The 26613-nt window shown below is 37.7% G+C and overlaps 1 protein-coding gene across 3 annotated transcripts in view; it reads right to left on the bottom strand.

The window, feature by feature from the left end:
* COG3 (component of oligomeric golgi complex 3) overlaps positions 1 to 26346 on the bottom strand; it is a 74005-nt gene extending 47659 nt beyond the window's left edge. The window contains exons 1-8 of one of the 3 annotated variants that reach the window (XM_032402990.1): positions 26053 to 26346; positions 16777 to 16923; positions 15016 to 15077; positions 13828 to 13993; positions 13091 to 13165; positions 11672 to 11764; positions 10827 to 10952; positions 9016 to 9096 (exon numbers count right to left, since the gene is read on the bottom strand). In XM_032402990.1, the coding sequence (XP_032258881.1) occupies positions 9016 to 9096; positions 10827 to 10952; positions 11672 to 11764; positions 13091 to 13165; positions 13828 to 13993; positions 15016 to 15077; positions 16777 to 16923; positions 26053 to 26226 (924 nt within the window). In that variant the 5' untranslated portion in view covers positions 26227 to 26346. Of the gene's footprint in view, positions 1 to 9015; positions 9097 to 10826; positions 10953 to 11671; positions 11765 to 13090; positions 13166 to 13827; positions 13994 to 15015; positions 15078 to 16776; positions 16924 to 26052 lie in introns of those variants that run through there. The other 2 variants (XM_032402991.1, XM_032402992.1) reach the window with 2 other exon arrangements.
* Positions 26347 to 26613: the final 267 nt, after the last annotated feature.

The following is a 26613-nucleotide window of genomic DNA, read 5'->3' as shown; positions in this document are numbered from 1 at the left end:
GGAGAGCGGGCTCACTTCTGAGTTTCCACTTCCTACCACATAAAGCAGGTATAATAACAGTATGTACTTCCCAGCTGGGGACCCCAACACTGGGTCAAAATACCTAAAGGGGCTTTTGCTCATTCTCCTAAAATGTTTTTTGAGGAAGGAATTGATTTACATCTCTATCAGCAGTATTGTCTGCCTCATCAAATTCTCAAAAGCACTGACTGATACACCTTAATCTGCCATTGTCTTAACAAAAAAAAAAATGCCATCTAACCTTAAACTACATGTATTCTCCACTGAGGCTACAGATGCACTCACAGTTAATGAACCATTTGCATTTTCTTTGCGTAATCTGGTCATTTATATATCAGATATTCATCTTTCTTACTGAGTTAGAAGCACTCTTAGCATATTAAAAAATATTAACCTTCTTACTTATCTGTTGCAAACATGCTAGTTTCTGCTTTTCTTTGGCTGTTTAAAATTCAGAAAATGTAATTTTTATATCCTGTATCTTTTACTCTGTAATTTTTTTCCCAATAATTTCTGCTAGGTTTTTTTTTTTCCTGCTTATTTTTACATTTAACTCTTTAGTTCATTTAGAATGTATTTTGGTAATGTTATATAAAGTGAAGAGCTTACTTTTTTCCCCCCGAATACTTAGCAAATCTTCCCAATACTATATAGAAAACTCTAACCTTTCCTCTTTAAGATTGATTTCTTTATATACTAAGTTCTAGAATTTCTCATTCCAATGATCCACCAATAAATTCTTGATCAGTATCAATGTATTTTTCAAATTTACTTGTGTAATTAGTCTTACTTATTTAGTATACTAGATTAATTTTAGCATCATCCAAAAAGAAATTCCATTGGAATTTTGTTAAGATTATATTTGACCCATAAATAATATTAAAAGGAATTGACATTTAAAAAATTAATGGGTGGCGCTGTCAGTTAAGCGTCTGCCTTCAGCTCAGGTCATGACCCCAGGGTCCTGGGATCGAGCCCCGTACTGGGCTCCTTGGTCAGCGGGGAGCCTGCTTCTCCCTCAGCCTGCCACTCCCCCTGCTTGTGCTCTCTCTTTCTGACAAATAAATAAATAAAACCTTTAAAAAAAATAAAAAATTAAGTCTCCTTAACCAGGGACAAGAGAGGCTTACCATTTACTCAATCTCATAATTTTCTGTCTAGTTTTGTCATTTTCTTCATCGTTGTATTTCCATTAAAGTTGTTTCTAGGTAAGTATTTCATGCTGTCACTAATATAAATAGGACTCCATCACGTATATTAACTGGCTACCATTGGTAAATGGCATGTAGGAAAGCCACTGATAATTATATAATCATTTTATATTCATTTACCACACTGAGCTATATCACACTTATCTATACCATTTCTAATCAAATTTTTACCATTGGTATTTGACTACTAAGCAAAAGCAACCAATCAGGCACAATCTAAACCTTATACCATCAATGAACCACTCTTCTCCTGTATCTTCTATAAATAAGACCAAGTTTTTCTTATTTCAAAAAACAAAAAGCTGAGGGAGGAGTTAAGATGGCAGAGGAGTAGGGAGACCCTACGCTTGTCTCGACCCTCAAAACACAGCTGGATAGCTACCAAGTCATTCTGAACACCCAAGAAATCAACTGGAGGTCTGAGAGAACAAAAACTGCAGATCTACAAGTAAAAAGCAACCACCTTTTGGAAGGTAGGAGGTGCAGAGAGTTGACTTAGGGGAGATATTACTGTTGGTAAGGAGGCGGGGAGGGAGGCCTGCCTACCGAGCCTACTGTAAAGTATTAGAAGCAGCAGAGCACAAAATCTGAACTTTTAGAAGTCCTCTACCATGGGGGACGTGCCTGGCTTCAAGGTGCCCAGGTGGGAAAGTATGGCAGAAGCCCAGGAGTAACATCGTGGTCTGAGGATCCCCTGGGTCACAAGAAGGGGTGGTGCCACTGTTCCCAGGCATAGGAGTGTGGAAACCAGCTGAGAGCAGCAGGTCTCAGTACCAGCTTTCTACTCTGTTTTGCCATAAATTGCGAACGGCTGCATGGTCATGTGACCACTTTCCTGGAACCTGCCAGCAAATGGCAAAAGTGAAACAAGACCCTCCCCGGGAGGAACAGAACAGGTCTGTACCAGGGGAATTCCTAAAATTTTGGAGTTTTGAACATGCCCCTGAGATAAAAAAGCTCAGACACAGGCACGGTGAACACAGGGTTCAGACGGAAACTGAGTACAAAGAGTGGTGACTGATTGCTCTTCTGTGAGGGCTCACTGAAGAGCAGGGGCACAAACTTTCAGCTAAGACCAGGGCACCACCGTATTCATCCTGCTGGTCAGTGCTGAATGCCTTCAGGGAGCAAAACAGCACCACCTAGCGGAGGTCCAAGCAGCATACACCAGGCCCACCCTGCTGCACCCTGGAGGCACATTTCCACTGAAACAAGTAGGCCTGAGAATCAGGGCAGCAGGCCCCTCCCCCAGAAGACAAGCACAAACAATTCACTCCTACCAAGTCTACTGATCATAGAGTGCTGCAAAGCTTCAGCTCTTGGGGAAACAGAATCTAGCTTCTTTTTTACTTTTATTCTTTGTTTTGTTTTTTTTTTTTATTTTGGGATATAGATTCTTTTAACAAGCAGACCAAAACACACCAAGGATCTAGTTTATTCGGTTTTTTTTTCTTTGTTTTGGGCGTTTTTTATTTTTTTTTCTTTCTTCTTTTCTTTTCTGGACAAATGACAAGATGGGAGAAATTCACCCCAAAAGAACAGGAAATAGAACTCATGGCCAGGGATTTAATCAATACAGATATAAGTAAGATGTCCGAACTAGAATTTGAAACTACAATTATAAGAATACTAGCTGGCCTTGAAAAAAGCACAGAAGACACTAGAGATCCCTTACTGCAGAGATAAGAGAACTAAAATCTAGTCAGGCCAAAATTAAAAATGCTATAACCAAGATACAAACCCAAATGGAGGCCGTAAAAACAAGGACGGGCGAATCAGAGGAGTGAATCAGTGATAGAAAAGATAAAATTATGAAAAATAATGAAGCTGAAAAGAAGGTAGACTTAGGAAACTCAGCGACTTATTAAAACGTATTAACATTCATATCATAGGAGTCACAGAAGATGAAGAGGGATAAAAAGGAGTAGGAGGTTTATTTAAACAAATTATAGCTGAAAACTTCCCTAATCTTGGGAAGGACACAGACATCAAAATCCAAGCAGCACAGAGAACTCCCATTAAATTCAACAAAAGCTGGCCATTGCCAAGGCATATTATAGTCAAATTCACAAAATATACAGACAAGGAAAGAATCCCGAAAGCAGCAAGGGGGAAAAAAAAGTCCTTAACCTACAAGGGATGACAGATAAAGTTCACAGCAGATCTGTCCACAGAAACTTAGCAGGCTGGAAGAGAGTGGCAAGAAATATTCAATGTGCTGAATGGGAAAAATATGCAGCCAAGAATTCTTTATCCAGCAAGACTGTCATTCACAACAGGAGAGATAGAGTTTCCCAGGCAAACAAAAACTAAAGGAGTTCATGATGACTAAACCAGCCCCGCAGGAAAGTTTAAGGGGGACTCTTTGAATGGAGGAAAAAAAAAACAAAAGCGACAAATTCTAGAAAGGACCAGAGAACATCACCAGAAATACCAACTCTACAAGTAACACAATGGCACTAAATTCATATCTTTCAATAATCACTGTGAATTTAGGGGCGCCTGGGTGGCTCAGTTGGCTGAGCATCTGCCTTTAGCTCGGGTCATGATCTCCAGGACCTGGAATCAAGGCCGGTGTCGGGCTTCCTGCTCAGCAGGGAGTCTGCCTCTCTCTCTCTCTCCCTCTTCCCTCCCCACCTCTTGTTTTTGCTCTCTCTCAAATAAAATCTTTAAAAATAAATAAAAAATAAAAAAATAATCACTCTGAATGTAAATGGACTAAATGCTCCAATCAAAAGACACAGGGTATCAGAACGGGTAAAAAAACAAGACCTATCTATTTGCTGCCTCCAAGAGACTCATTTTAGACCTAAAGACACATGCAGTTTGAAAGTGGGGGATGGAGACCCATCTATCATGCTAATGGACATCGAAAGAAAGCCAGAATAGCCATACTTACATCAAACAAACTAGATTTTAACACATAACAAGAGATGAAGAAGGGCATTATATCATAATTAAAAGGTCTATCCAGCAAGAAGATCTAACAATTGTAAATATTTATGCCCCCAACTTGGGAGCACCCAAATATATAAATCAATTAATAAATATAAAGAAACTCTTTGATAATAATACAATAACAGTAGGGGACTTTAACACCCCACTTGCAGCAATGGACAGATCATCTAAGCCAGAAGATCAAGCAACAAGGGCTTTAAATGACACAATGGACTAGATGGACTTAACAGATATTTTCAGAATATTTCATCCTAAAGCAGCAGAATACACATTCTTTTCAAGTACACATGGAACATTCTCCCAAACAAATTACATACTGGGTCACAAATTAGCCCTCAACAAGTACAAAAAGATCGATATCATACCATGCATATTTTCAGACCGCAACATTATGAAACTTGAAGTCAACCACAAGGAAAAATCTGGAAAGACCTCAAATACATGGAGGTTAAAGAACATCCTACTAAAGAATGAATGCCTTACCTGGGAAATTAAAGAAGAAATAAAAAAGTACATGGAAGCAAATGAAAATGAAAACATGACAGTCCAAAACCTCTGAGATGCAGCAAAGGCAGTACTAAGCAGGAAGTATATTTGCAATACAGACCTATCTCAAGAGGCAAGAAAAGTCTCAATTACACAACCTAACCTTACACCTAAAGGAGCTAGAAAAGGAACAGCAAAAAAAGCCTAAAGCCAGCAGAAGAAGGGTAATAATAAGATTGGAGCAGAAATAAACAATTCTATAGAAACAAACAAACAAAAAAAGTAGAATGGATGAACGAAACTAAGAGCTGGTTCTTAATTAAGAAAATTGATAAATCCCTAGCCAGACTTATCAAAAAAAAAAAAAAAAAAGAGAGAGAGAAAGGACCCATACAGATAAAATCATGAATGAAAGAGATCACAACCAACACCACAGAAATACAATTATAAGAGAATACTATGAAAAATTACATGCCAACAAACTGGGTAACCTGGAAGAAATGGACAAATACCTAGACACTTACAAATTACCAAAACTGAAAGAGGAAGAAATAGAAAATTAGAACAGACCCATAACCAGCAAAGAAATTGAATCTGTAATCAAAACTCTCCCAACGAACAAAAGTCCTGGGCCAGATGGCTTCCCAGGGGAATTCTACCAAGCATTTAAAGAAGAGCTAATACCTATTCTTCTCAAACTCTTCCAAAAAATGAAATGGAAGGAAAATTTCCAAACTCATTCTACAAAGCCAGCATTAGTGTGATTCTAAAACCAGACAAATATCCCACTAAAAAGGAGACTATCCCTGATGATCCCAATATCCCTGATGAACATGGATGCAAAAAATTTCAATAAAATACCAGCAAATTGAATTCAACAGTACATTAAAAGAACTATTCACCATGATTAAGTGGGATTTATTCCTGGTTCAATATTCACAAATGAATCAATGTGATACACATTAATGAAACAAACGATAAGAACCATATGATCCTGTCAATAGATGCAGAAAAAGCATTTGACAAAATACAGCATCCTTTCCTGATAAAAACCTCAACAAAGTAGGGATAGATGGAACATACCTCAACATCATAAAGGCCATATATGAAAGACCTACAGCTAATATCATCCTCAATGGGGAAAAACTGAGAGCCTTTCCCCTACGGTCAGGAACAAGACAAGGATGTCCACTCTCACCATTACTATTTAACATAGTACTGAAAGTCTTAGTCTCAGCAACCAGACAACAAAAAGAAATAAAAGGCATCCAAATCAGCAAGGAAGAAGTTAAACTTTCACTATCTGCAGACAACATGATACTCTACGTAGAAAATCCGAAAGACTCCACCAAAAAATTGCTAGTATACATGAATTCAGCAAAGTTGCAGGATATAAAATCAATGTGCAGAAATCTGTTGCATTTCTATACACCAATAATGAAACAGCAGAAAAAGAAATCAAGGAATCAATCCAATTTGCAACTGGACCAAAAACAATAAAATACCTAAGAATAAACCTAACTAAAGACGTAAAATATCTGTACTCTAAAAACTATAGAACACTTACAAAAGAAACTGAAGAGGACACAAAGAAATGGAAAAGCATTCCATTCTCATGGATTAGAAGAAAAAACATTGTTAAGATGTCTTTACTACCCAAAGGAATCTACACATTTAATGCAATCCCTATCAAAATTCCACTAGCATTTTTCACAAAGCTAGAACAAACAATCCTAAAATTTGTATGAAACCACAAAAGACCCCAAATAGCCAAAGCAATTCTGAAAAACAAAACTGGAGGCATCACGATTCCGGATTTCAAGCTATCTTACAATGCTGTAGTCATCAAGACAGTATGGGACTGGCACAAAAACAGACACAGATCATTGGAACGGAAAAGAGAACCCAGAACTGGATACACAACTATATGGTCAACTAATCTTCGACAAAACAGGAAATACCCAATGGAAAAAAGACAGTCTCCTCAACAAATGGTGCTAGGAAAACTGGAGAGCAACATGCAGAAGAATGAAACTGGACGACTTTCTTACACCATATACAAAAATAAATTCAAAATGGATGAAAGACCTAAATGTGAGATAGGAAACCATCAAAATCCTAAAGAACACAGGCAGCAACCTCTTTGACCTCGGCCATAGCAACTTCCTACTAGACATGTCTCTGGTAAGGGAAACAAAAGCAAAAATGAACTAATGGGACTTCATCAAGATAAAAAGCTTCTGCACAGCAAAGGAAACAATTGACAAAACTAAAAGGCAGCCTGCAGAATGGGAAAAGATATTTGCAAACCACATATCTGATAAAGGGTTAGTCCTAAAATCTATAAAGAACTTACCAAACTCAACACCCAAAAAACACCAAATAATCCAGTTAAGAACTGGGCAGAAGACATGAACAGACACTTTTCCAAAGAAGACATCCAGACTGCTAACAGACACAGGAGAAGATGTTCAACATCACTCATCATCAAGGAAATACAAACCAAAACCACAATGAGATATCACCTCACACCTGTCAGAATGGCTAAAATTAGCATAAACACAAGAAACAACAGGTGTTGGTGAGGATGTGGAGAACGGGAACCCTCTTACACTGTTGGTGGGAATGCAAACTGGTACAGCCACTCTGGAGAACAGTATGAAGGTTCCTCAAAAAATTAAAAATAGAGAAGTACCCTCCGGTCCAGCAATTGCACTACTAGGCATTTACCTAAAGGATACAAAAATACAGATCCAAAGGGGTACATGCGCCCTGATGTTTATAGCAGCATTATCAACAATAGCCAAACTATGGAGAGAGCCCAAATGTTCACCGACTGATGAAGAGATCAAGATGTGGTACATATATACAATGGAATATTACTCAGCCATCAAAAGAAATGAAATTTTGCCACTTGCAATGACATGGATGGAGCTAGAGTGAAATAATGCTAAGTGAAATAAGTCAGAGAGAGACAAATACCGTATAATCTCACTCATATGTGGAATTTAAGAAAGAAAACAGATGAACATATGGGAAGGGGAAAAAGAAAAAAAAGAGAGAGGGAAACACACCATAAGAGATTTTTAACGACAGTGAACAAACTGAGGGTTGATAGAGGGAGGTGGATGGGGAAGAGCTAGATGGGTGATGGGTATTAAAGAGGGCACTTGTGATGAGCACTGTGTTGTATGTAAGTGATGAATAACTGAATTCTACTCCAGAAACCAACATTGCACTGTATGTTAACTAAAAAAAAAAAAAAAAATCCTTCAACTGACTCTCAAGAGGGCAACAGCAAGAGAGTCAGAGGCAGCAAAAGTAAACTACTCTTTACAGTAACTTCACAATGAGTAGTAAAAAGATACGTGTACCAGCTCCAGTCAACTGTATCTTGGATATATTAAACGTATATATATTAACACATATATCTACTTTCTGCACCCTCCATTTCCAATCACTCAATCAAGATAAATATTTAGTGCATTCCTTTATGTACCAGGCACTGTGCTAAGGAGAATAAATAAGGCACATGTTCCCCACCTCAAGAATACACTACCAACACCTTATCAACCCCTATTTCCCATGGACTACTGCAAAATCTTCCTTGTTAATCAGGCCTCCCTGTCTCAGATCTCTTTTCACCATATTCCATTCTTCATAGTGCATCCTTATTCGAAAGAAATGGTAAATCTGACCAAATCATTCTCCTGTTTAAAATACTTCATTAATTTGAGCCCCATGTCAAGCTCCGCACTCAGCAGGGAATCTGCTGGAGATTCTCTCTCCCTCTACCCCTCCCCCCACTTGCTCACTCTAACTAAAGCTTTAAAATAAATAAATACAATAAAATACTTCACTAGCTGTCTACTTTTCCTCAATTAGCACGACATGTGATACCCCTCTGAAATGATCCCTGCAGTCTTTCCTGTCTTTTTTCCCAACTGCATGCTATCAATGTCCTCTGTGTTTTGATCATAACAAGTTACAAGTTCTCCCAAAATATATGTCTCTACAACCATCCCTATACATGCTGTTCCCTCTGTATAAAATACCCTCATCAATCCCCTCAAGTTCACTATACATCTGAGCTTTTTAAGCTCAAATGTCACTTCCATCTAGAATCCTTCCCTGAGTATTATAGGAAGAGCTAGGTGTTTCCTGCTCTGGGCTCTTAAGACATCACAAAGGTACACTGCTGTAATGTGGAAGGACAGTGCCTACGTTTCATTAGTGTTCATTTCCTGGTATAAGCAAAGGGCCTAACATACAGCAGAACTTCAAAAGGGCTGGCTAAATAAACTTCAGAGTAATATCCTATTTATGTCAATAGACTTACTCTGACTTTGGGAGCAGCAGCTCGAAATTTCACATAAAATAATGTGAAGGCATTGTCTGCATTAGGTACAGATGCAGGATCCTAAAGAGACATGGGGGAGGAGAGGGAAGGGAGATAATTAGCAAACAAATAATTATTCAGAAAATGTGACACCAACTATTTCAAACAGCTACTACTTGGCCTATATACCAACCAAAAGCTTAGAGAGAAAAATCTCAAAGAGAGATTACATATTAGTATTATTGCTACAAATGAGAAATATTTACGTGGAGCTGTCATCTCCTTCCTCCTTATAATTAAAATGTACCCTATGTTACATGAATTTTGGTAGTAAACAGACTTCAATTCAGATTCATACTCAGTCACTTACTGACAGTAGGATATTGGCCAAATTACCGGACCTCTCTGAGATTCAGTGCATCCATTATATGGTGATAACATATTCTCATAAAGAGCTACTGGGTAACTCAGTTGGTTAAGCATCTGCCTTCGGCTCAGGTCATAATCCCAGGGTCCTAGGACTGAGTCCTGCATCAGGCTCCCTACTCAGCGAGGAGCCTGCTTCTCCCTCTCCCGCTCCCCCTGCTTGTGCTTTCTCTGTCAAATAAATAAATAAAATCTTAAAAAATATATATATATACTCATAAAGTTTTTATGCAGCTCAATACTAAAGCACTAGCTACTAGTACACAGTAGGTGCTAGTACTGATTAGGTATTAATTTCCTAAACTTATTAAAAATTTTACAGGGCGCCTGGGTGGCTCAGTTGGTTAAGCAACTGCCTTCGGCTCAGGTCATGATCCCGGAGTCCTGGGATCGAGTCCCGCGTCGGGCTCCCGGCTCAGCGGGGAGCCTGCTTCTCCCTCTGACCCTCTCCCCTCTCATGCTGTTTCTCTCTCTCTCTCTCTCTCTCAAATAAATAAAATCTTTAAAAAAATAAAAAATAATTAAATAAAATAAAAATTTTACAAAATAGAAAAATTATATAGTCTGGCCTTCATATCAGCTAAGAGCAATGTGAACACTAAACTGCAACCCCAAAATCAGTGGCTTTGAACCGAACTGAAAATTTAAGAAGGTATTCCATGTTCTTTAGAAAGTGAGCTTACAAAATAAAATGTATAATCTTTATGATTTTATTTTATGAAAGAAATGTGTTCAATGACTATCTTAGCTAGCTGTATTCTTAATTTTCTAACATAACACTCTGCTCAATTTCCACCTAGCTTGCTTGCTCCATCTGTAACTGATCAATTTTTTTGTTTCCTTCTTCGATGATTACTTCTCCTGAATATAAGCCCCCTGAGCCCAGGAACCTTACTGGCTCCTTATCGCTACTGTACGGTTCCCAGTACAATGCCAAGCACTGAGAAGGCACTCAATAAAAATACATTTGCTAAACATAGAAAATTATCTATCATACATAAAGAAAAAAATTCAAAGTATCCATCATACGTAATCCCACCACTAACACAGAACCACTTTTATCATTTTGGTGTATTTCCTTCCAATATTTTCATGAATTAGATAAGAAAATGTTTTAAGTGACAAACAGTTTGAATCTTAGTACTTACCATATAGTACTGAGTACTTCTCACACTATTAAATATTCTTTGAAAATAAGATTCTGATGGACAGATATAATACAGCCATTTTTTTCTATTATAATTAAACTGATGCATAATCTTACTTAACAAAAGGTAAAAAAAAGTTTTTAGAGTTACTAAGTAGTCATCTCACACTTAGATTATGGAAGATAAATGAATAAAAAAAGAAAAAGAAAAGAAAAAACACTTCACCAGTTAACTCACCCTTTTTAGTAACTGATTTGTGAGGTTTTGTAGTGTGTTCACAGTGTATGTCTTCATAAGGTGCAAAGCTTTAGAAAGACATTGCTTAAATTTCAGCAAATATACAGGATAATCTTTAAAATTTGGCTGTAAAGGAGAGGGAAAGATTTACAAAGAGAAAATAAACATAGGCAGAGTAAACTATGAAAACAAACCTGTCCTTTATATGGTCTCATACAGATGGTAAGCTCGGCAAAGGTGAATACAGGCTGCCCCTCCCTCACACCCGCCCAACCAAAAGCTTACTTTACGCCATTTGGCTTTTACAAAAGACTTATAATCGTACCTGTTCTCACTAACCAAAAGAAATCCAAAGAGGATTTTCACTTTTCTGAAATGGTAACTGCTTCTTCGCTCTATGCCATTTTGGCTTACAAAAGTTTTCATGGGAACATTCTACTTTCAGATAGTGGGGGAAACCTGTACAGCTATAAATCCTTGGGGGATAGAAAGAGGGTGATTAAATCAAAGGGCCTGTTCCTTTATTTCCTCCCAAGTAACGCTTTTTGTTTGTCAAAGAAATATCTAAAACATTAGGAAGTCAACAGCCTAAAAATCACTCATCCTTTCAGGCGGCATAAAACTGCGTCAGCCAGGACCTCTTTCGACTCCAGGGGTTGCCTCAGCAGCTGAAAGTACTTTTTGACATCACTACTGACAATGATTAAGAATTTACTACAGTCTTTCTTCAACTATATTACAGATACATTTTTCCCTTCAGAAGAAATAATTACTTTAAAGCATAAGAAATGATAAAATAGGGATGTTAATATATCTTAAAAACATACAGAAATACCATGACTTACATGTGATGAGATATATGTTATACAGTCATCTAACTTGGCCAGCATAGGTATGAATCCTTCACTATTAACAGACAACGTAGGAGAATTCAATTTCTTTAAGGAAAAAAAAAAATCTTAATTCACAAAAAATATACAGGCAAAGTTGAAAATTATGTATTAGATTTAGCATATTTCCCATTAAGCTATAACACAGTCATACTAATATCTTTACATTTTAAGAATCACCTTCTCTCTCTCTCTCAAATAAATAAATAAATAAATCTTTAGGGCGCCTGGGTGGCTCAGTTGGTTAAGAATCACCAAAATATCCTCAAATATAGCCCACATGTAATAATAAAGAAAGGACAAAAAAACAATACTGATTTAATTCAGTTTATTCCTAATGAGCTTTAAGGGGGCTCTTCATAAATTAACAAATATTTATATTACCCCACTGTACAATGTTATACTAAAATAACACATCAACTACCTAGATTTCCCATTTTCTAGTACTTTATAACATATACAAATTTCCTACTTTCAAACACTGGTGATTTTCTAAAGGTTAAAGGATTAACTAGCAGTCATACCTATGTTTAGCAGTCATATTACAAAAGTAAAACATATGTAAGTAAAATATAAGTAAGCATTTATAAAAATATATACAATAATAATGTAAGTATAAATATGAGTAATATATAACATAAACGTTCAGTACTTAATATATAAAACTACACATTAGAATATATAAAACTATATAACATATGTCTTTAATATAATATAAATATACAAAAATATAAGTAATGTATGTTAAAATGTAAAAAAACCAGCCAATTATTTATCTTGATAGCTTGGCAATGAACGATTTCCTTGTATTCCATTGTTAACTAGCTCCTAGTTTTCTAACTCTGTAGTAAACCATAATAATTATGATTAATTTAATGATTTTAATAATGTATATGCAGTAATTATGATTAATTTATGAGCCAGAAAGACAGAGGAATATAATTTACACAGCAGTTTTAATTGAGACTATTACTTTGTGATACAGACATGTATTATAAGGACTATACTTCAAATTAAACATGAGATTAATTCAAAAAATGTTTTGATTACTAATAATAGCACCACAGCAAGATTTAAAATTTAATATTTCTTCTTACAATCTTCACAGCTTACAAATAAGATACTATAAGTGGTAACTGACAAAGAGATTTTAATAACAATAATATAACTTAAGAACTACTACTTAAATCATATTTGAAAAAATCTGAACTGGTAATGATATCTCCATCAGGTACAAAGAGGAATATCTATCAGCAAGCAAACTATTAAGTTCAAATATCACTCAGGCCAATTTATAAATTTAAAAATTATATTCAGAAAGGGAAATATAAAATAAGGTCATTAACTTTACAAAAAGTAAAAAACCATGCTTACTGTGTTAATAGTTTCCAACTCATTAAAATAGGAAAGCTTTTGTTGAATGTTTTCAGCCAGATCAACAAGTTCCGACTTGCGTTTTTTAAAAGAAAAAAAAATTAGCGTAAGAACGTAAGAATCAACACTCCAGTCTCAAAATTACATGAATAGATTTATACCAGACAGATAGGTTTATGTTAGACATAAGATTTCAGACTAATGCTCAAAGATTTCTGCAATTATGGACTAATAAGCAATGATTAGTACAGAAACTTACATATGATCTTTTATAAAACAATAAATAATTGCCTTTTAAAAAAACTCAAAATACACAGAGAAAACTCAGATAAAGTAACTTAAGTGTTCTATCTTTAAATCATAAATTTAACTGCAATCTAGATCAGTTCATCTTTTCATAAACCCCACCATTACTACAATCACTGTGCTTGTCTGAAGTGTCAATAGTAAAGCATGCACAGAGCAAACTAATGTATGCTCTTCACTCTGAAATTGGGCTGAGATGTAACAGCTCAAAACATAGGAAAGCTTGCCTTGCCTAGTTCACTCGTGTAAGCTTATTTAAAATAAAAAAGTCTGACAATATAACAATTTGCATGCTTAGCACAAGGCCTCATACAGAGCAGAGTTCAATATATACTTGGAGAAAGTAGAGAAATTACAATTAAACTCTATTCATCTACTTAAAAATAAAATATTAAATACAATCACTAACCCTTTCTCATACTCCATATTACCTGTTCTTTTAGGAGCTGTTCACAGGCTTCATGTAGGGTTCCTGTCTTATTGGACACAAAAAGATACTGTTTCTGCAATGATTCCAGATGCTGTAGAGCACTGTTTACATCATTCAATATAGCATCACACTGCTCCTGAAACCCAGACAAGTAATCCCTCATCTGTCTAGAAAACAGAACCAAAAGGGGATTGGCAATAATATTTTCCCCCAATAAGCAGAGTCAATAAACAACAAAGTCTCATTTTTCCCCAAATGCTTGAATTTCAGAAGAGAAGTCTGACCATTCACTAAAGCTTATTATATTCAAAAACTATGTTAACACCTTTTCGAGTAATTTAGAAGGAAATCACTGCAACTATAAGCAACAAAAGGAGTCAGCCTTGAAGCCACAAGCTGGCTTTTCACACGTAAGGCAAGAAATCACCGGCCCAACTTTCAAAAACTAGGACACTAGGGCCATCCAAGGTATGGAATAGGTCAATCCCTTAGGTCACGTATGGCAAAAATCCCATGATGATTAGTAATGTCATGGAAAGAATTTTGGACTTGGAATTAGAAGACCTGAGTATAAGTCCCAGCTCTGCCCAACTCTCTATGACATTAGGCAAGTTACTTAATACTTTCAGGCCTCAGTTTGCACATTTGTAAAATGGGAAAAATAATACCTTTCCTCACATAGCTGCTATAAAGATTAAGTGGAATCATGTATCAAAGAGCCTAACACATTGCCTAGCAATAACACTTAATAAATGTTAATTAAATGCAGTTATTCAACCCACAGTCCCCAAATCAGCTAGAAACTATGCACCATCATTTCTTCCACGCTAACACTATAAACAAACAGAACAACACAGTTACACCCAGTCTAGGTGGGCATCCCTAAAATCTCTTGGGTCTCTACTTCTAAAGAAAAGCAACAAATATCTCTTACAGTTCCTGTAAAATTCCCACTTGAACCCAAACCTTTCTAGAATTATCTAAAAACCAATGTCTGTACCTCCTCACCTATTATGATATAACTATTTTTTTTTAAATCACACAATTTCTCTCTAGCTCTTTTTAAAGAAAATGTTCCTATTGGAACTTTCTTTGTACCTTAATTTTGTTTGAAGACACAGATTACGAAATGCTGCAGATGAGTACGATTTAAAAATCAAGATAGCCAACAAACTCAAGAACCACATACCTGTACTTAGTTTCTTCATCCTGATCCATCTGAGTTTGTAGCTTTGCAAACCATGAGAAAAACTGGAAAAATAAAAGAGTATTATATTGTCAACAAAACTAAAACAGACAAAATGAAAAGTGGCTACATGCTAAACAGCAAGTCAAAAGGTATACACTATCTAAGTCTTATTGTTTGGGGATCAGACATTAGTAATTACTTTTAACCAGGAGATAATAATTTAATTCCATAATCAATATCTACATGCTAGGAAAAGCAAAGGATATTAAAAACATTGGTCATATCCAGAGTCAAACAAGGAGCAGTATTAAAGATACAATATGTAAAAAATATATATTTCTTCCTAAGAGGCTAATGCCCATTTGCTACTTTGCTCAATTTGAATAGGTAACTTAGGGTTTTTGGGTAAATGTTAATATTAATGTTATCTAATAAGAAATATAAAAATATAAACTAAAATAATATAACAGAGTGGATTAAGAACATGAATTTTTTTATCAGCTAAACCTGGGTTTGAGTTATGGCCCGGCCACCTATATCATAAGTCATGAAAAATACCTATTACTAAGAAGCGGTGGAGAAGACTGACACAGAAGCATGAAGGATAATGGAAATGTTTTATATCTTGATCATAGTGGTAGTTAAACTTGTCAAAACTCATCAAGCAAAATACTTAAAACGAGTATATTTTATTGTGTATAAATTATAACTCAATATACTAGCTTTTTTAAAAATTTAAAGAGAGATACGTAGGTACAAATTTAGCCCAGATGACTTTTTTTTCCCAAATAGTCCAAATAAGTCATTGACACAGCGTAAGATTATCTTCTATAATTCTCAAGTGGGATTTGAAGTCAAGGGTATGCTTTATTCTCTCAAGATACAAGGCTTGCCAAGCACCTTAGTCATCATTTACCGGACACTGTGTGCCTGCCATACAGGGTATGCATTATCTAATTTTCAGGAAAACCCCATGAGATGGGTATACAATCATCCTTGTTTTACAGATTAGAAAACTAAAAGCCTAAGATATAAGTAATTTGCCTAAACTCACAAGGATGGTAAGTGATGGAAGTGACTTTCAGATCCACGGTGGCCTATCTCAAGAGGTGGAGCCCTTTTTCACTCTGCAGCACCGCCTCTTGACTTACTACATATGCAATTCAGCATGCTTGCTTTTTGTTTTACTTGGTAAATGCCTAGGCTTTGATTTTTACAGGGCAGAAAGAAGAGACGGGAAGTGGCAGAAGAAACTGCTATACATTTAGGTTTATAATTAGGAATAAATAAAAATCAAGGGAAGATTACACATGTCAACTACTGAAAAATAACTATAAGGATTCATCTAAAGAGAACACTTAGGTTCTTAAAAAAAGAAATTACATAGCAACAAGCAGAGGGGTGTGTGCGCACACGTGCGACTTTGTGCACACACACACGCATGCTGGGGGGGACACATTAACATATACACTGGGGGAAGTCAAAGGTGCATGAAATATTAAAACCCTAATGACTAGCTATCAACATCCACACTTAGAATATCGTATCTTTATCTGTATTTCAAGTATAATTGGGCAATAGGTTAATTTAAAACACTTAACAAAACAGCCATAGCTAACACAAAATCAAGATTGTTCTAGAAAGATCTGATGTTAACTATAGTTTCAAATGTTCAGAACTTTTAATTAGAGCATTTTTATTAGCCCTGTCTTGAGATACTTAGAATAATCAAACGCCCTTAGCAACAACACTGCCATTCACCTGCTGCGCAGTTTCAATTCTTTCTTCTTCCATTTCTAAGGAAGTGAAACCCTTCGAGAGAATGTCTTCTGTAGATTCGGGTACTACTGAAGTCTGTGCAATGGGCAGTGACTGGGATGTTATGCTACATAAGTCTTCAATTGGAAGCTTCAAAAAAAAGAGCCACAAAAATATTTAAATAACTTGAAAACTCTCTAAACAAGTTATTCCATCTCACTGTTTTGAAAGAGAAAGAAATGTTTTCTATTAAATCATTTGAGGTTAATAAATGCCACATAATAATACAACTAGGCTCTTTCTATTAAATGCTAGTCTCAAAATATAAATGTGATACTGATATCACACCACTAGTAAAGTAAGATTTTTGAGTTACATTTCTAACACTGGCCGTGAATCTGTGCTAATCAATACACATTTTCTTACTTGAACCTCTTATGAACTGGCACCAAAGGCAAAAACCTGTATGCTGTGGAAAGTAGCTTGCCTTTCCCAGGATCTAACAAAAGAGCTTGGCCTGATTAATGAGCACCAACAGAAAATAAATCACACCCAAGAATTAACTATCAATAGTTATCAATTATCAATAACTATCAATTATCTCCTTATGCCATTTCTACCACTGGCACACTTCACACACACCTTCTTGGTGACAAATTTTGAAATTACAACTGAGTAGAAAGAATTTCAGAGTTTCCCATCAGTTTCAGAAGAGCCCCACCTACAAGGCCTCACTTTGAGGCCATCAGACCTACAATAGTTTCTAGTTCTCCACTACTAAAGATAGTCCAGGTGTTAACTTACCTATAGTCACACAGACATGCTACTTTTAGACCTACAATAAATGGAGTGTGGATGCAGGGTAAGGTAAAAGGGCCTGTTTCATTTCAGTTCCAGTTTTTAGTCCTCAGGGCGTAACATTTAAAGCCCACCTATACAAAACCTTGACCCAGGGCCTTAAGAAATTGCTCCCATCTGTTTTCCTAGATATAAAACTTTCATCTGAAGATAGTATTTGATCTTCAAAGCTAAAAAAAAAAAAAAAAGCTAGATGCACAATGCACCATCACTAATTTAGAAATACAACCCTTTGTACCTGAGTTCAAGTGGAGCCATCCCTTCTGGTAAGGTAAAGCACCTTATAACGCAGCCTGGTTTGAACCCTGCTCCTGCTCACGTATACACTGTGTGACCATGGGCAAATTACTTACTACTTCTAATCCCCAACTTCTTTTCTATAAAATAAGAATTACAGTATCTGGGGCGCCTGGGTGGCTCAGTCGGTTAAGTGTCTGCCTCTGGCTCAGGTCATGATCTCAGGATCCTGGGATTGAGCCCCACATGGGGCTCCCTGCTCTGGTGGAGTCTGCTTCTCCCTCTCCCTCTGTGCCCCCCCCCCCCAGCTCATGCTCTCTCTCTCTCAAATAAAATCTTTAAAAAAAAAGAAAGAAAAAAAGAATTCCAGTATCTGTATCATGAAGCCATTGTGAAAAAAAGAAAACACAGGTGTGGCAAAACAGGCTTCTTAAACTGCTGGGAAGCTGCAGACCAAAAAAAAGAAAAAAAAAAAACCAAAATGCTCAAGAAGGTCCTCGTCTGCCTTCTCCCCACAAATGAGTCTGACTCAAGAGCCAGGAGGTCATGGGTATGTGTAAATACATCTATTAACGGCACCACTTATTCATGTAAACTCTTCCTGAATGGTGACATAATACCTCAGTAATAAAAGGACACAGTAAAAAACTAAGTTTCTCAAATCCAGTGAGAAACTATCTTGAGTCTGAAGTATCACCAGCAACTGTGTGCTGCCACCAAGGGTTCAGAAAGTAAAAGGGCCTTTGCTTCACTTCAATTCCAATTTTGAGTCTGGAGGCGGAGAGGCCGTGCAGTCACACTGTTCCTGCTCTGTGCAACCAGCCCAATTACCAACAAAAGCGGCCTCCTTGGAGAGGGGGAGGTAACCCCCCAGAGACAATACTATGTGTATTTAGCATAATGCCTGCCAGATAGTAAACACTCAATAAATCTGAGCTACTGCTATTTACCATATTATTCTTATTATTCCTATTTATGAGTAACAGAGTAAGTAAATCTATAAATCAGAATCTAGAGTGCTTCTTGGGAACAGAACAGTCCATAAGCTATTTTTATAAAATTATATCTCACCGAATAAAATTTAGTTCTATATGAACAGACTGTGACAAAATTCAAACATATGGGACACCTGGGTGGCTCAGTCAGTTGGGTGTCTGCCGTTGGCTCGGGTCGTGATCTCAGGGTCCTGGGATTGAGCCCCACATCAAGCTCCTTGCTCAGTAGGGAGCCTGCTTCTCCCTCTGCCTGCTCTGCCTGCCACTCCCCCTGCTTGTGCGCTCATGCTCTCTCTCTCTGACAAATAAATAAAATCTTAAAGAACAAAAAATTCAAACATATAATTCTATCGTCAATGTTTACACAATACCTAAAAGGGAAAAGGGAAGGGAGATGTGGATCAGGCTCAGATTTGAAGAACATACCAGAAAGCACAGGGATACTAGGCTAAGGTAAAAGAAAGCTGGACAGAGGGCTGCTGCAATGGATTCATCAGTACACTCAACACAGCTAAAGAATCCGTGAAATTGAAGACAGTCAATATAATAACCCAACAGCAAACACACACAGGGAAACAGAGTGAGAAAATACAAACTGAACACACTATCCAAGAAGAGTGGGATGGTATCAAATCATCTAGTATATGCATACTTTGAATACCAAAAGGAGAGAGAATAGGGTAGAAAAAATATTTTAGTTGAGAATTTTCCAAAAATAATAAAAGACACCAAACTACAGTTCTGAGCTCAGCGAATCCCAAACAGAATACACACACAAACACACACACACACAAATGCACATCTAGACACATGATATTCAAACTCCTGAAAAACAAAGTTAAAAAGAAAATCTTGGCAGATGAAGGAGAAAAGACTTTACATGCAGAAGAATGAAGATAAGAATTACAGCAGACTTCTCATCAGAAATTATGCAAATCTTTTAAGTGATAAAAGGAAAAAACTGTCAATCCAGAGTTCTTGATCTAGAATTTTTTTTTTTTTAATGAAAGGGAAATAGAGACTGTTTAAACAAAGCTGAGAGAATGCATTTCTAGCAGACTTGTACTACAAGAAATGTTAAAGGCAATTCTTCAAAAGCAGATAGAACATAAGTACCAGATGGGAACCTCAATCTTAAAACAAAACAACAACAACAAAAAAAAACTAAAGTGCTCCAGAAATGGTTAAATTAAAGGTAAATATGATAATTTTTAAAATTTTTAATCACTCAGAAAGATAAAGGTAAAAAGCAAACATAGTATCAATGTATCATGGTTTTAAAACATATGTAAAAGTAAAATACATTAACAATAGCACAAAAGAGAGAGAGGAAGAATTGGGAGCATACTAATGTGAGATCCTTATTCACACATGAAGTAGTATAATATTTAAAAGCAGACTGTGACTAATTAAAGAAATATATTGTAAACACTAGGGCAATCATTTGAAATATTGAAAACGCATAGAGGACCTAGCAAAATTCAGTCCTTCAATACCACCAAAACCTATATCTATCCTTAATTCAATCCCTTTGAGAAAAAAGATCTTAAATGTATCTTTAAAAGTCATATAAATCAATGTCAAAACTCTGGTTGTAATACCACATACATGGTTTTGCGAAGTGAAAATGCAATAATCATATTCTATCAGAGTTTATGAGGTCTTAAACCACATAATTCTGACACCACTTGACAATATATCACAAATTACAGATAAAAAGTAAAATTCCTCTTGTTCCAGAATCATTTATAATATACATAGCAGTCTTTTAAACACAGTTACTTGAAAAGATAATAAATTCACATGGCACAAAATTTAAAGGACATTCAGTAAAAGTCCCCTTCCCCTGGACTCATTCTCCAACCATCCAGTTCCTTCCTCAGAAGCTATTAGTTACGAGTTTCTCGTGATTCTTTCCTGTAATAGCCTATATATAGACAAGGGAAGTGTACCTTTTAATAGTATGCTATACACACTTTGCCTTTTTCATTTAATATGCATCATTTTCAATTGTCTCTCAAAAGAGTATGGATTTTACTCTCTTACTTTATATTATTTTTTTTATTTTTTTAAAATAATTTATTTATTTGACAGAGAGAGAGAGTCAGCGAGAGAGGGAACACAAGCAGGGGGAGAAGGAGAGGGAAAAGCAGGCCTCCCACTGAGCAGGGAGCCCAATGCAGGCTGGATCCCAGGACCCTGGGATCACGACCTGAGCCGAAGGCAGACGCTTAACGACTGAGCCACTCAGGCGCCCCTACTCTCTCACTTTAAATTCATAACTGTCATTAAACTATAACAGGCCCATTATTTTAGAAGTCCAGGAGTACAGAATGATTATTTAAGTAAAAACCAAGTCTTCCTTCTTCTCCTCCATCTTTCCAGTTGTTCTTCTCTAAGGCAATACCAGTGTTTTGTTTGTTCGTTTTAAAGATTTATTTATTTGCCAGAGAGCACAAGCAGCGGGAACAGCAGACAGAGGGAGAAGCAGGCTCCCTGCTGAGCAAGGAGCCTGATGTGGGACTCAATCCCAGGACCCTGGGATCATGACCAGAGCCAAAGGCAGACCCTTAACAGACTGAGCCACCCAGGCATCCCAATACCAGTGTTTATAATTGAGGAATTCTTCTAAGGAATTTGAGGGCAGAATGAAGAACTTAAGAAGGAATGAAAGAGATAATTTGCAATTTTTATCAATCTTCCTTTAGAAATTATTCAAAACACATGAACATAATTTTATTCTAAATCATCAAAAGAATTATAACGGAAAAGTAAAATCCTTCCCCCAACTCCCACTTTTAGCCAATTTAACCATTTTCAATATTTTTGGTGGTTACCCCATAACTCTAAAACACAGATTTGCAGCAGTCTTCACTCAATTCATCAATCTGAGGTCCCTACTAAGTAAAATGAAGAAATGAGTCTCCCTAATATTTTCTTCTACATTTAATCTCAAATCCTGTCATCTATACCATCTCTTTTTTTAGATCTTCAAAATTAATTTTATAGGGACGCCTGGGTGGCTCAGTTGGTTGGGCGACTGCCTTCGGCTCAGGTCATGATCCTGGAGTCCCGGGATCGAGTCCCGCATCGGGCTCCCTGCTCGGCGGGGAGTCTGCTTCTCCCTCTGACCCTCCTCCCTCTCATGCTCTCTGTCTCTCATTCTCTCTCTCGCAAATAAATAAATAAAATCTTTAAAAAAAAAAAAAAAAAAAAAATTAATTTTATACCTTATTCTGTAATTAAGTCTTTAGATTTTTAAAATGGTTGTACATACTTCCTGACTTCCATAAATTTACCAAAACTACAAATTTACTGATACTGTCTTTCTTTCTGGGGTGCCACACAAATATTACTGTCATGTCAAAAGGACCAAGGGTGTCATACACATGTGGTCAGTCTGTCATCTTGAACCAAAAAATATTTATCTTCTAATTTACTTTAGGAAACCAAATCATATGAAAACTCTAGATACTTGAGAAGGTAATGCAGATATTCCAGATATGGTCTATAGTCATGTTGTGAGTAAACATAATCTGAATATATGAAAAAGCATTCTATTTGATTACTTTACGTATAAATACTAACTACTTTTCAAGCATAAGGACTTTTATCTTATTTTTAAAGATTTTATTTATTTATTTGACAGAGAGCGAGCGAGCACAAGCAGGGGGAGTGGAAGGCAGAGGGAGAAGCGGGTTCCCCACTGAGCAGGGAGCCCCATGTAGGGCTCGATCCCAGAACCCTGAGATCATGACCTGAGCCGAATGAGCCACCCAGGCACCCTGCATAAGGACTTTTAAATACAGAAATAGAAGGAGGCTTCCTGTCCTGTTCCCTCGTTCTCACTAATACAAAACCATTTACTCTCAAACCAAGCAAGAGAGAAGCCACGCAGACCACTTCTAAGAAGTAATTTTTTATAGAAACAAAACAAGTTGCTTTTTAAAAGAGTATGAGAAAATGCCCCCATTAGGTACATTTGCTCAGCTGTCTTCTTTTCTCAAAGAACCTGGAATAGAAAGGAAAATCAAGAAGAGGTGTGGTGGTGTCACAAACTTTCCTGTTCTGACCTCTCATTCACTCCTGGCTCTCCTGGCTGGCTCAGTCGGTAGAGCACGCAACTCTTCCTCTGGGAGTCATGAGTTCGAGTCCCACACTGGGTGTAGAAATTACTTTAAAAAAATAAATAAACTGGCTCTCATTCACTCATTCACTCCTGGGTCCCCTGGCTCACTCACACTGTGCTGGCTTCCAGATGGAGCAGACATTTACCACCAGAGCAAGAAGAGCACAGATCTAGGTTCCTAATTGGCAGTCCTAGAGAGCTACTGTATAGTTTATGCAAATGGTATGTTAACATCTTAAATAATAATTACAATAAACTATCAACCTTACCTGACGAGTTAAGCAGGTCCAGGAAAAAAACAAATACACCTTCCTTTCCCAAACTTTATTTCTTGCATAGTTCTGGGTTAGAGAATATCACTTTCATAATCTAAACAATTCATTCCCTAAATGAAACCTGATGTTACTTTCTCTCATTGGAGCACATCATTGAAGAGGTTATAGATGGAATCACAGAACCTTCCTCCAGGCACTTAACCTCTTTTCTTACCTTTGGTCTGAGTGACACCTGTACCAGCTCAGGATCACAAAATTCTAACCTATTCTCTCAAGTTATTAATCATTTGGGGGAAAAAAAGCATATAATATAATACTACCAGGTCACTTGCTATGTGCACTTTACATACACGATTTCACTGAATTCTCACAACTCCCCATCAGACGAATAAGGTACTATTATGAACCCCATTTTATAAAGAAGAAAACAGGCTCAAAGAAGTTAAATATATTAAGAACACACAGCCTTAAGGAAAACACTGTCACAGTACATTTCAGGTAAATTTCAGGATCAATTATTATAGCATTTATCAAGAACTACTAAGTTCAGGAGAAAGAAAAAGGCCCTCACTACTAAAAAATTTGCCCTGGCTACAAGAAACCAGTCTACCTAATATTCTACTGCAAATTCTTTTATCTAACACCAAAAAAAAAAAAAAAGATATAACTTCTTTCCAAGGTAAGACCAGTTCCCCTTCATAAAAGAGAAAGCTATTTTCTACAGACCTTAACAGCTTTATGATATTTACTGAAGCGTTAGCTGGCCTTTTGCTATTCAACTAACCTGCTCAGTTCCAGTTGTTCAGGAAGTAATTAATCTTGTGAAAATTGTGAAACACTACAGAAAATCCTTTACAGATACACTAGACAAAAACTGAGGCATTCTTTTTCAGCACCAGTGTTAAGAGTGGTAACAGATAAAGAATTCAATTCCAATGTTCCCACCAGACATATAAATACTTTAGTAAAGGTAAATGAAGGCTGTAGATAGCTAAAGAGCAATGACTCCCCTGAAAGATCCCAGACAGGTAAATAAAGGTCATTTCATTCTCATAGGAATCCAAGATCTAAGCTACATGTACCAGAACACACTCACTGAACCCCTGAACTTGTGAAGCTCATCTCCTACCCATGACTTTGCATTGTTTTTTCCTCCACCTGGAAGGTTATTTCTCTAGCCTTTGCAAGGCTGGCATCTTGTTTTCCATCATGAGTTTTCACATTAGACTGTCACTTTCTTAGGCTTCCTTCCTTGTCCCTTTGTGTCACACTATCTTTTGTTTTCCTTATATCATGGATCACTGTCTGAACTCACCTTGTTCTTTTTTACAAGTTCTTGATCACAATTATGTCAGCTCCATGAGACTAGGGATCTTGATTTTCTTATCCTTCTATCCTCAATTCCTAGCCCAGAGTAGGCACATAATATATGTTAAACGACTGCATGAGGTGAATGTGGGCATTATACTGCATAAATATGAAAAAAAAATGGGGTGAAAATGAAAGATTCCATTTACTTCCTCCAAACCCCTTTCCTTCATGCTCAATAACAGTTTATAAGCTAAGATAATAAAAGCAAATTGGGTTACTATTCTTGTGGATACGTTCCCCACAGGCGCTGTAATGTCCAAGCATCCTGCTTCGGTAACAGGCCAAATCAATTATAAACAGACTGGAACGTTTATAAAGCAAACAACTTCTATTATCCAGAGAATAAAAGACTTTGATAGCCAAGCCAAAGAAATTTCCCCGTTTCCTCCTTTATTTCAGCATAGCATCCTACAGGTGGACAGAGAAACACAATAAAGAACACCTGTACTTTACGGTGGAGCACATAACAATGAAAGTGAACTTTCAAGTCAAAGTTCTCAACCTCTAATATTTGAGGGTAGAAAAAAAAAAAACTTTGTCTCTAAAAACAATCTGCCTTTGGACACAATTCCAAATCGTGTACAAGGAGCGCTTCCAACATAAAAAATAGCCATCATTATTAATAAAATAGTAATCCTAAACCTGGCTCTCAAAACCAGAAAAAAGCCTGCCAAACATCTGACAATTCATAATATGTACTTCTTGGTATTGTAACTACTTGAACTGAATCACACAAGCGGTAATATACATAATATTTTAATTAAGATTACAAACGTTGACACTAACACCGAAAACCAGCGTTACCTAATGTACTGACCCAGCTTTCAAAGAAAATTCATTTTTATGGCTCTGTTACAGGTCAGATAAATCGATCTCCCATAACCTGTACTTGATGGAGAGCTTATTGCTCAATGTGCGATGAATGAAACCGTCACTCAGGATCAAGTTGTGTCTCTCCAAGTGCCCCCATGGAAAAAGGAAGCTGGGTTACTCATTAAGGTGGTAAACGAGTACCAATAGGAAGGAGGTTGTCCTGAAGCAAAGCTCTTCGGGTTCGGTGCCCTCTCCTGGGAGATGGTGGGCAGCAGGAATATGCCTCAGCTGATAGCAGGGACACCCCCAGCCAACCGTCCCACGCCGCAGGTGAAGGGCTGGGTGCCAGCCAACACCAGCCACTGGACGCCCCCGCAGCCGTCCCCGCCCAAGAGTAGAGTCGGCGATCGCCGGCAGTGCGAGGCCTGACAGCCCGGGAAGGTGAGGGGGCCTCTCCCACCCGAGCCGCCACCGTGAAACGGGAGGAGGGAGGAGAGCCCCCGGGCTACAGTCTGCAAGGCCGGGGTCCGCGGGCGCGCCGGAGAGGCAGCCCAGCCCCGCCTCCTTGCCGCCCCAGCCCGGTTCCAGCAGGTCACCTCACCTCGGCCGGAATGGGCAGGTTCTCTGCCGCCGCCTTCAGCTCCAGCACCGAGTCCATCTGCCTGTCGGTCAGCGGCGCCGTCGTGTCGGGTCTCCGATCCCAGAGAGCCAGCTTTTCCCGAGCGTCGCGCTCTGCCGCCGCCTCAGGCGGCAGCAGGAGCGCCGCCTCTGCCATTGCCGCTGCCCCTGTGGCCCTCAGCAGCAGCGGGGTGGTGGGGACCCCGACAGAGAGGCCCGGGCCACTTCCGGGGGAGCCCGGGCTTCCAGCAAGGCACCGGCGGCGGGGCGGAGCGGAATAACCTGACCCCGGAAATGCTTCTACTGTGTGTGGGCGGGACCGAGGCAAGGATAGACGTGGCTCTAAACGGGGTACAAATATTTCCGGTTGGGATATAGAAGAAGCGGGTAAAGAATATAGGCCCTGACGGAAATAGGAATGCCCCTACCGGAAGTCTCTTTCTCAACTTCAATAACTTTATTGTTACGTGTTCTTCAGGTTATTGACAATTGAGTTACCTGATCCTGCCGGCAGAGGTCCTCCTGAACTCCAGGATCTCCAGCC

The sequence above is a fragment of the Phoca vitulina genome, unplaced genomic scaffold (assembly GCF_004348235.1).
Source record: "Phoca vitulina isolate PV1807 unplaced genomic scaffold, GSC_HSeal_1.0 scaffold5, whole genome shotgun sequence".
Taxonomy (NCBI): domain Eukaryota; kingdom Metazoa; phylum Chordata; class Mammalia; order Carnivora; family Phocidae; genus Phoca; species Phoca vitulina.
Note: the sequence above shows the minus strand (reverse complement) of the source record. Positions and strands in the feature narration are given on the sequence as shown.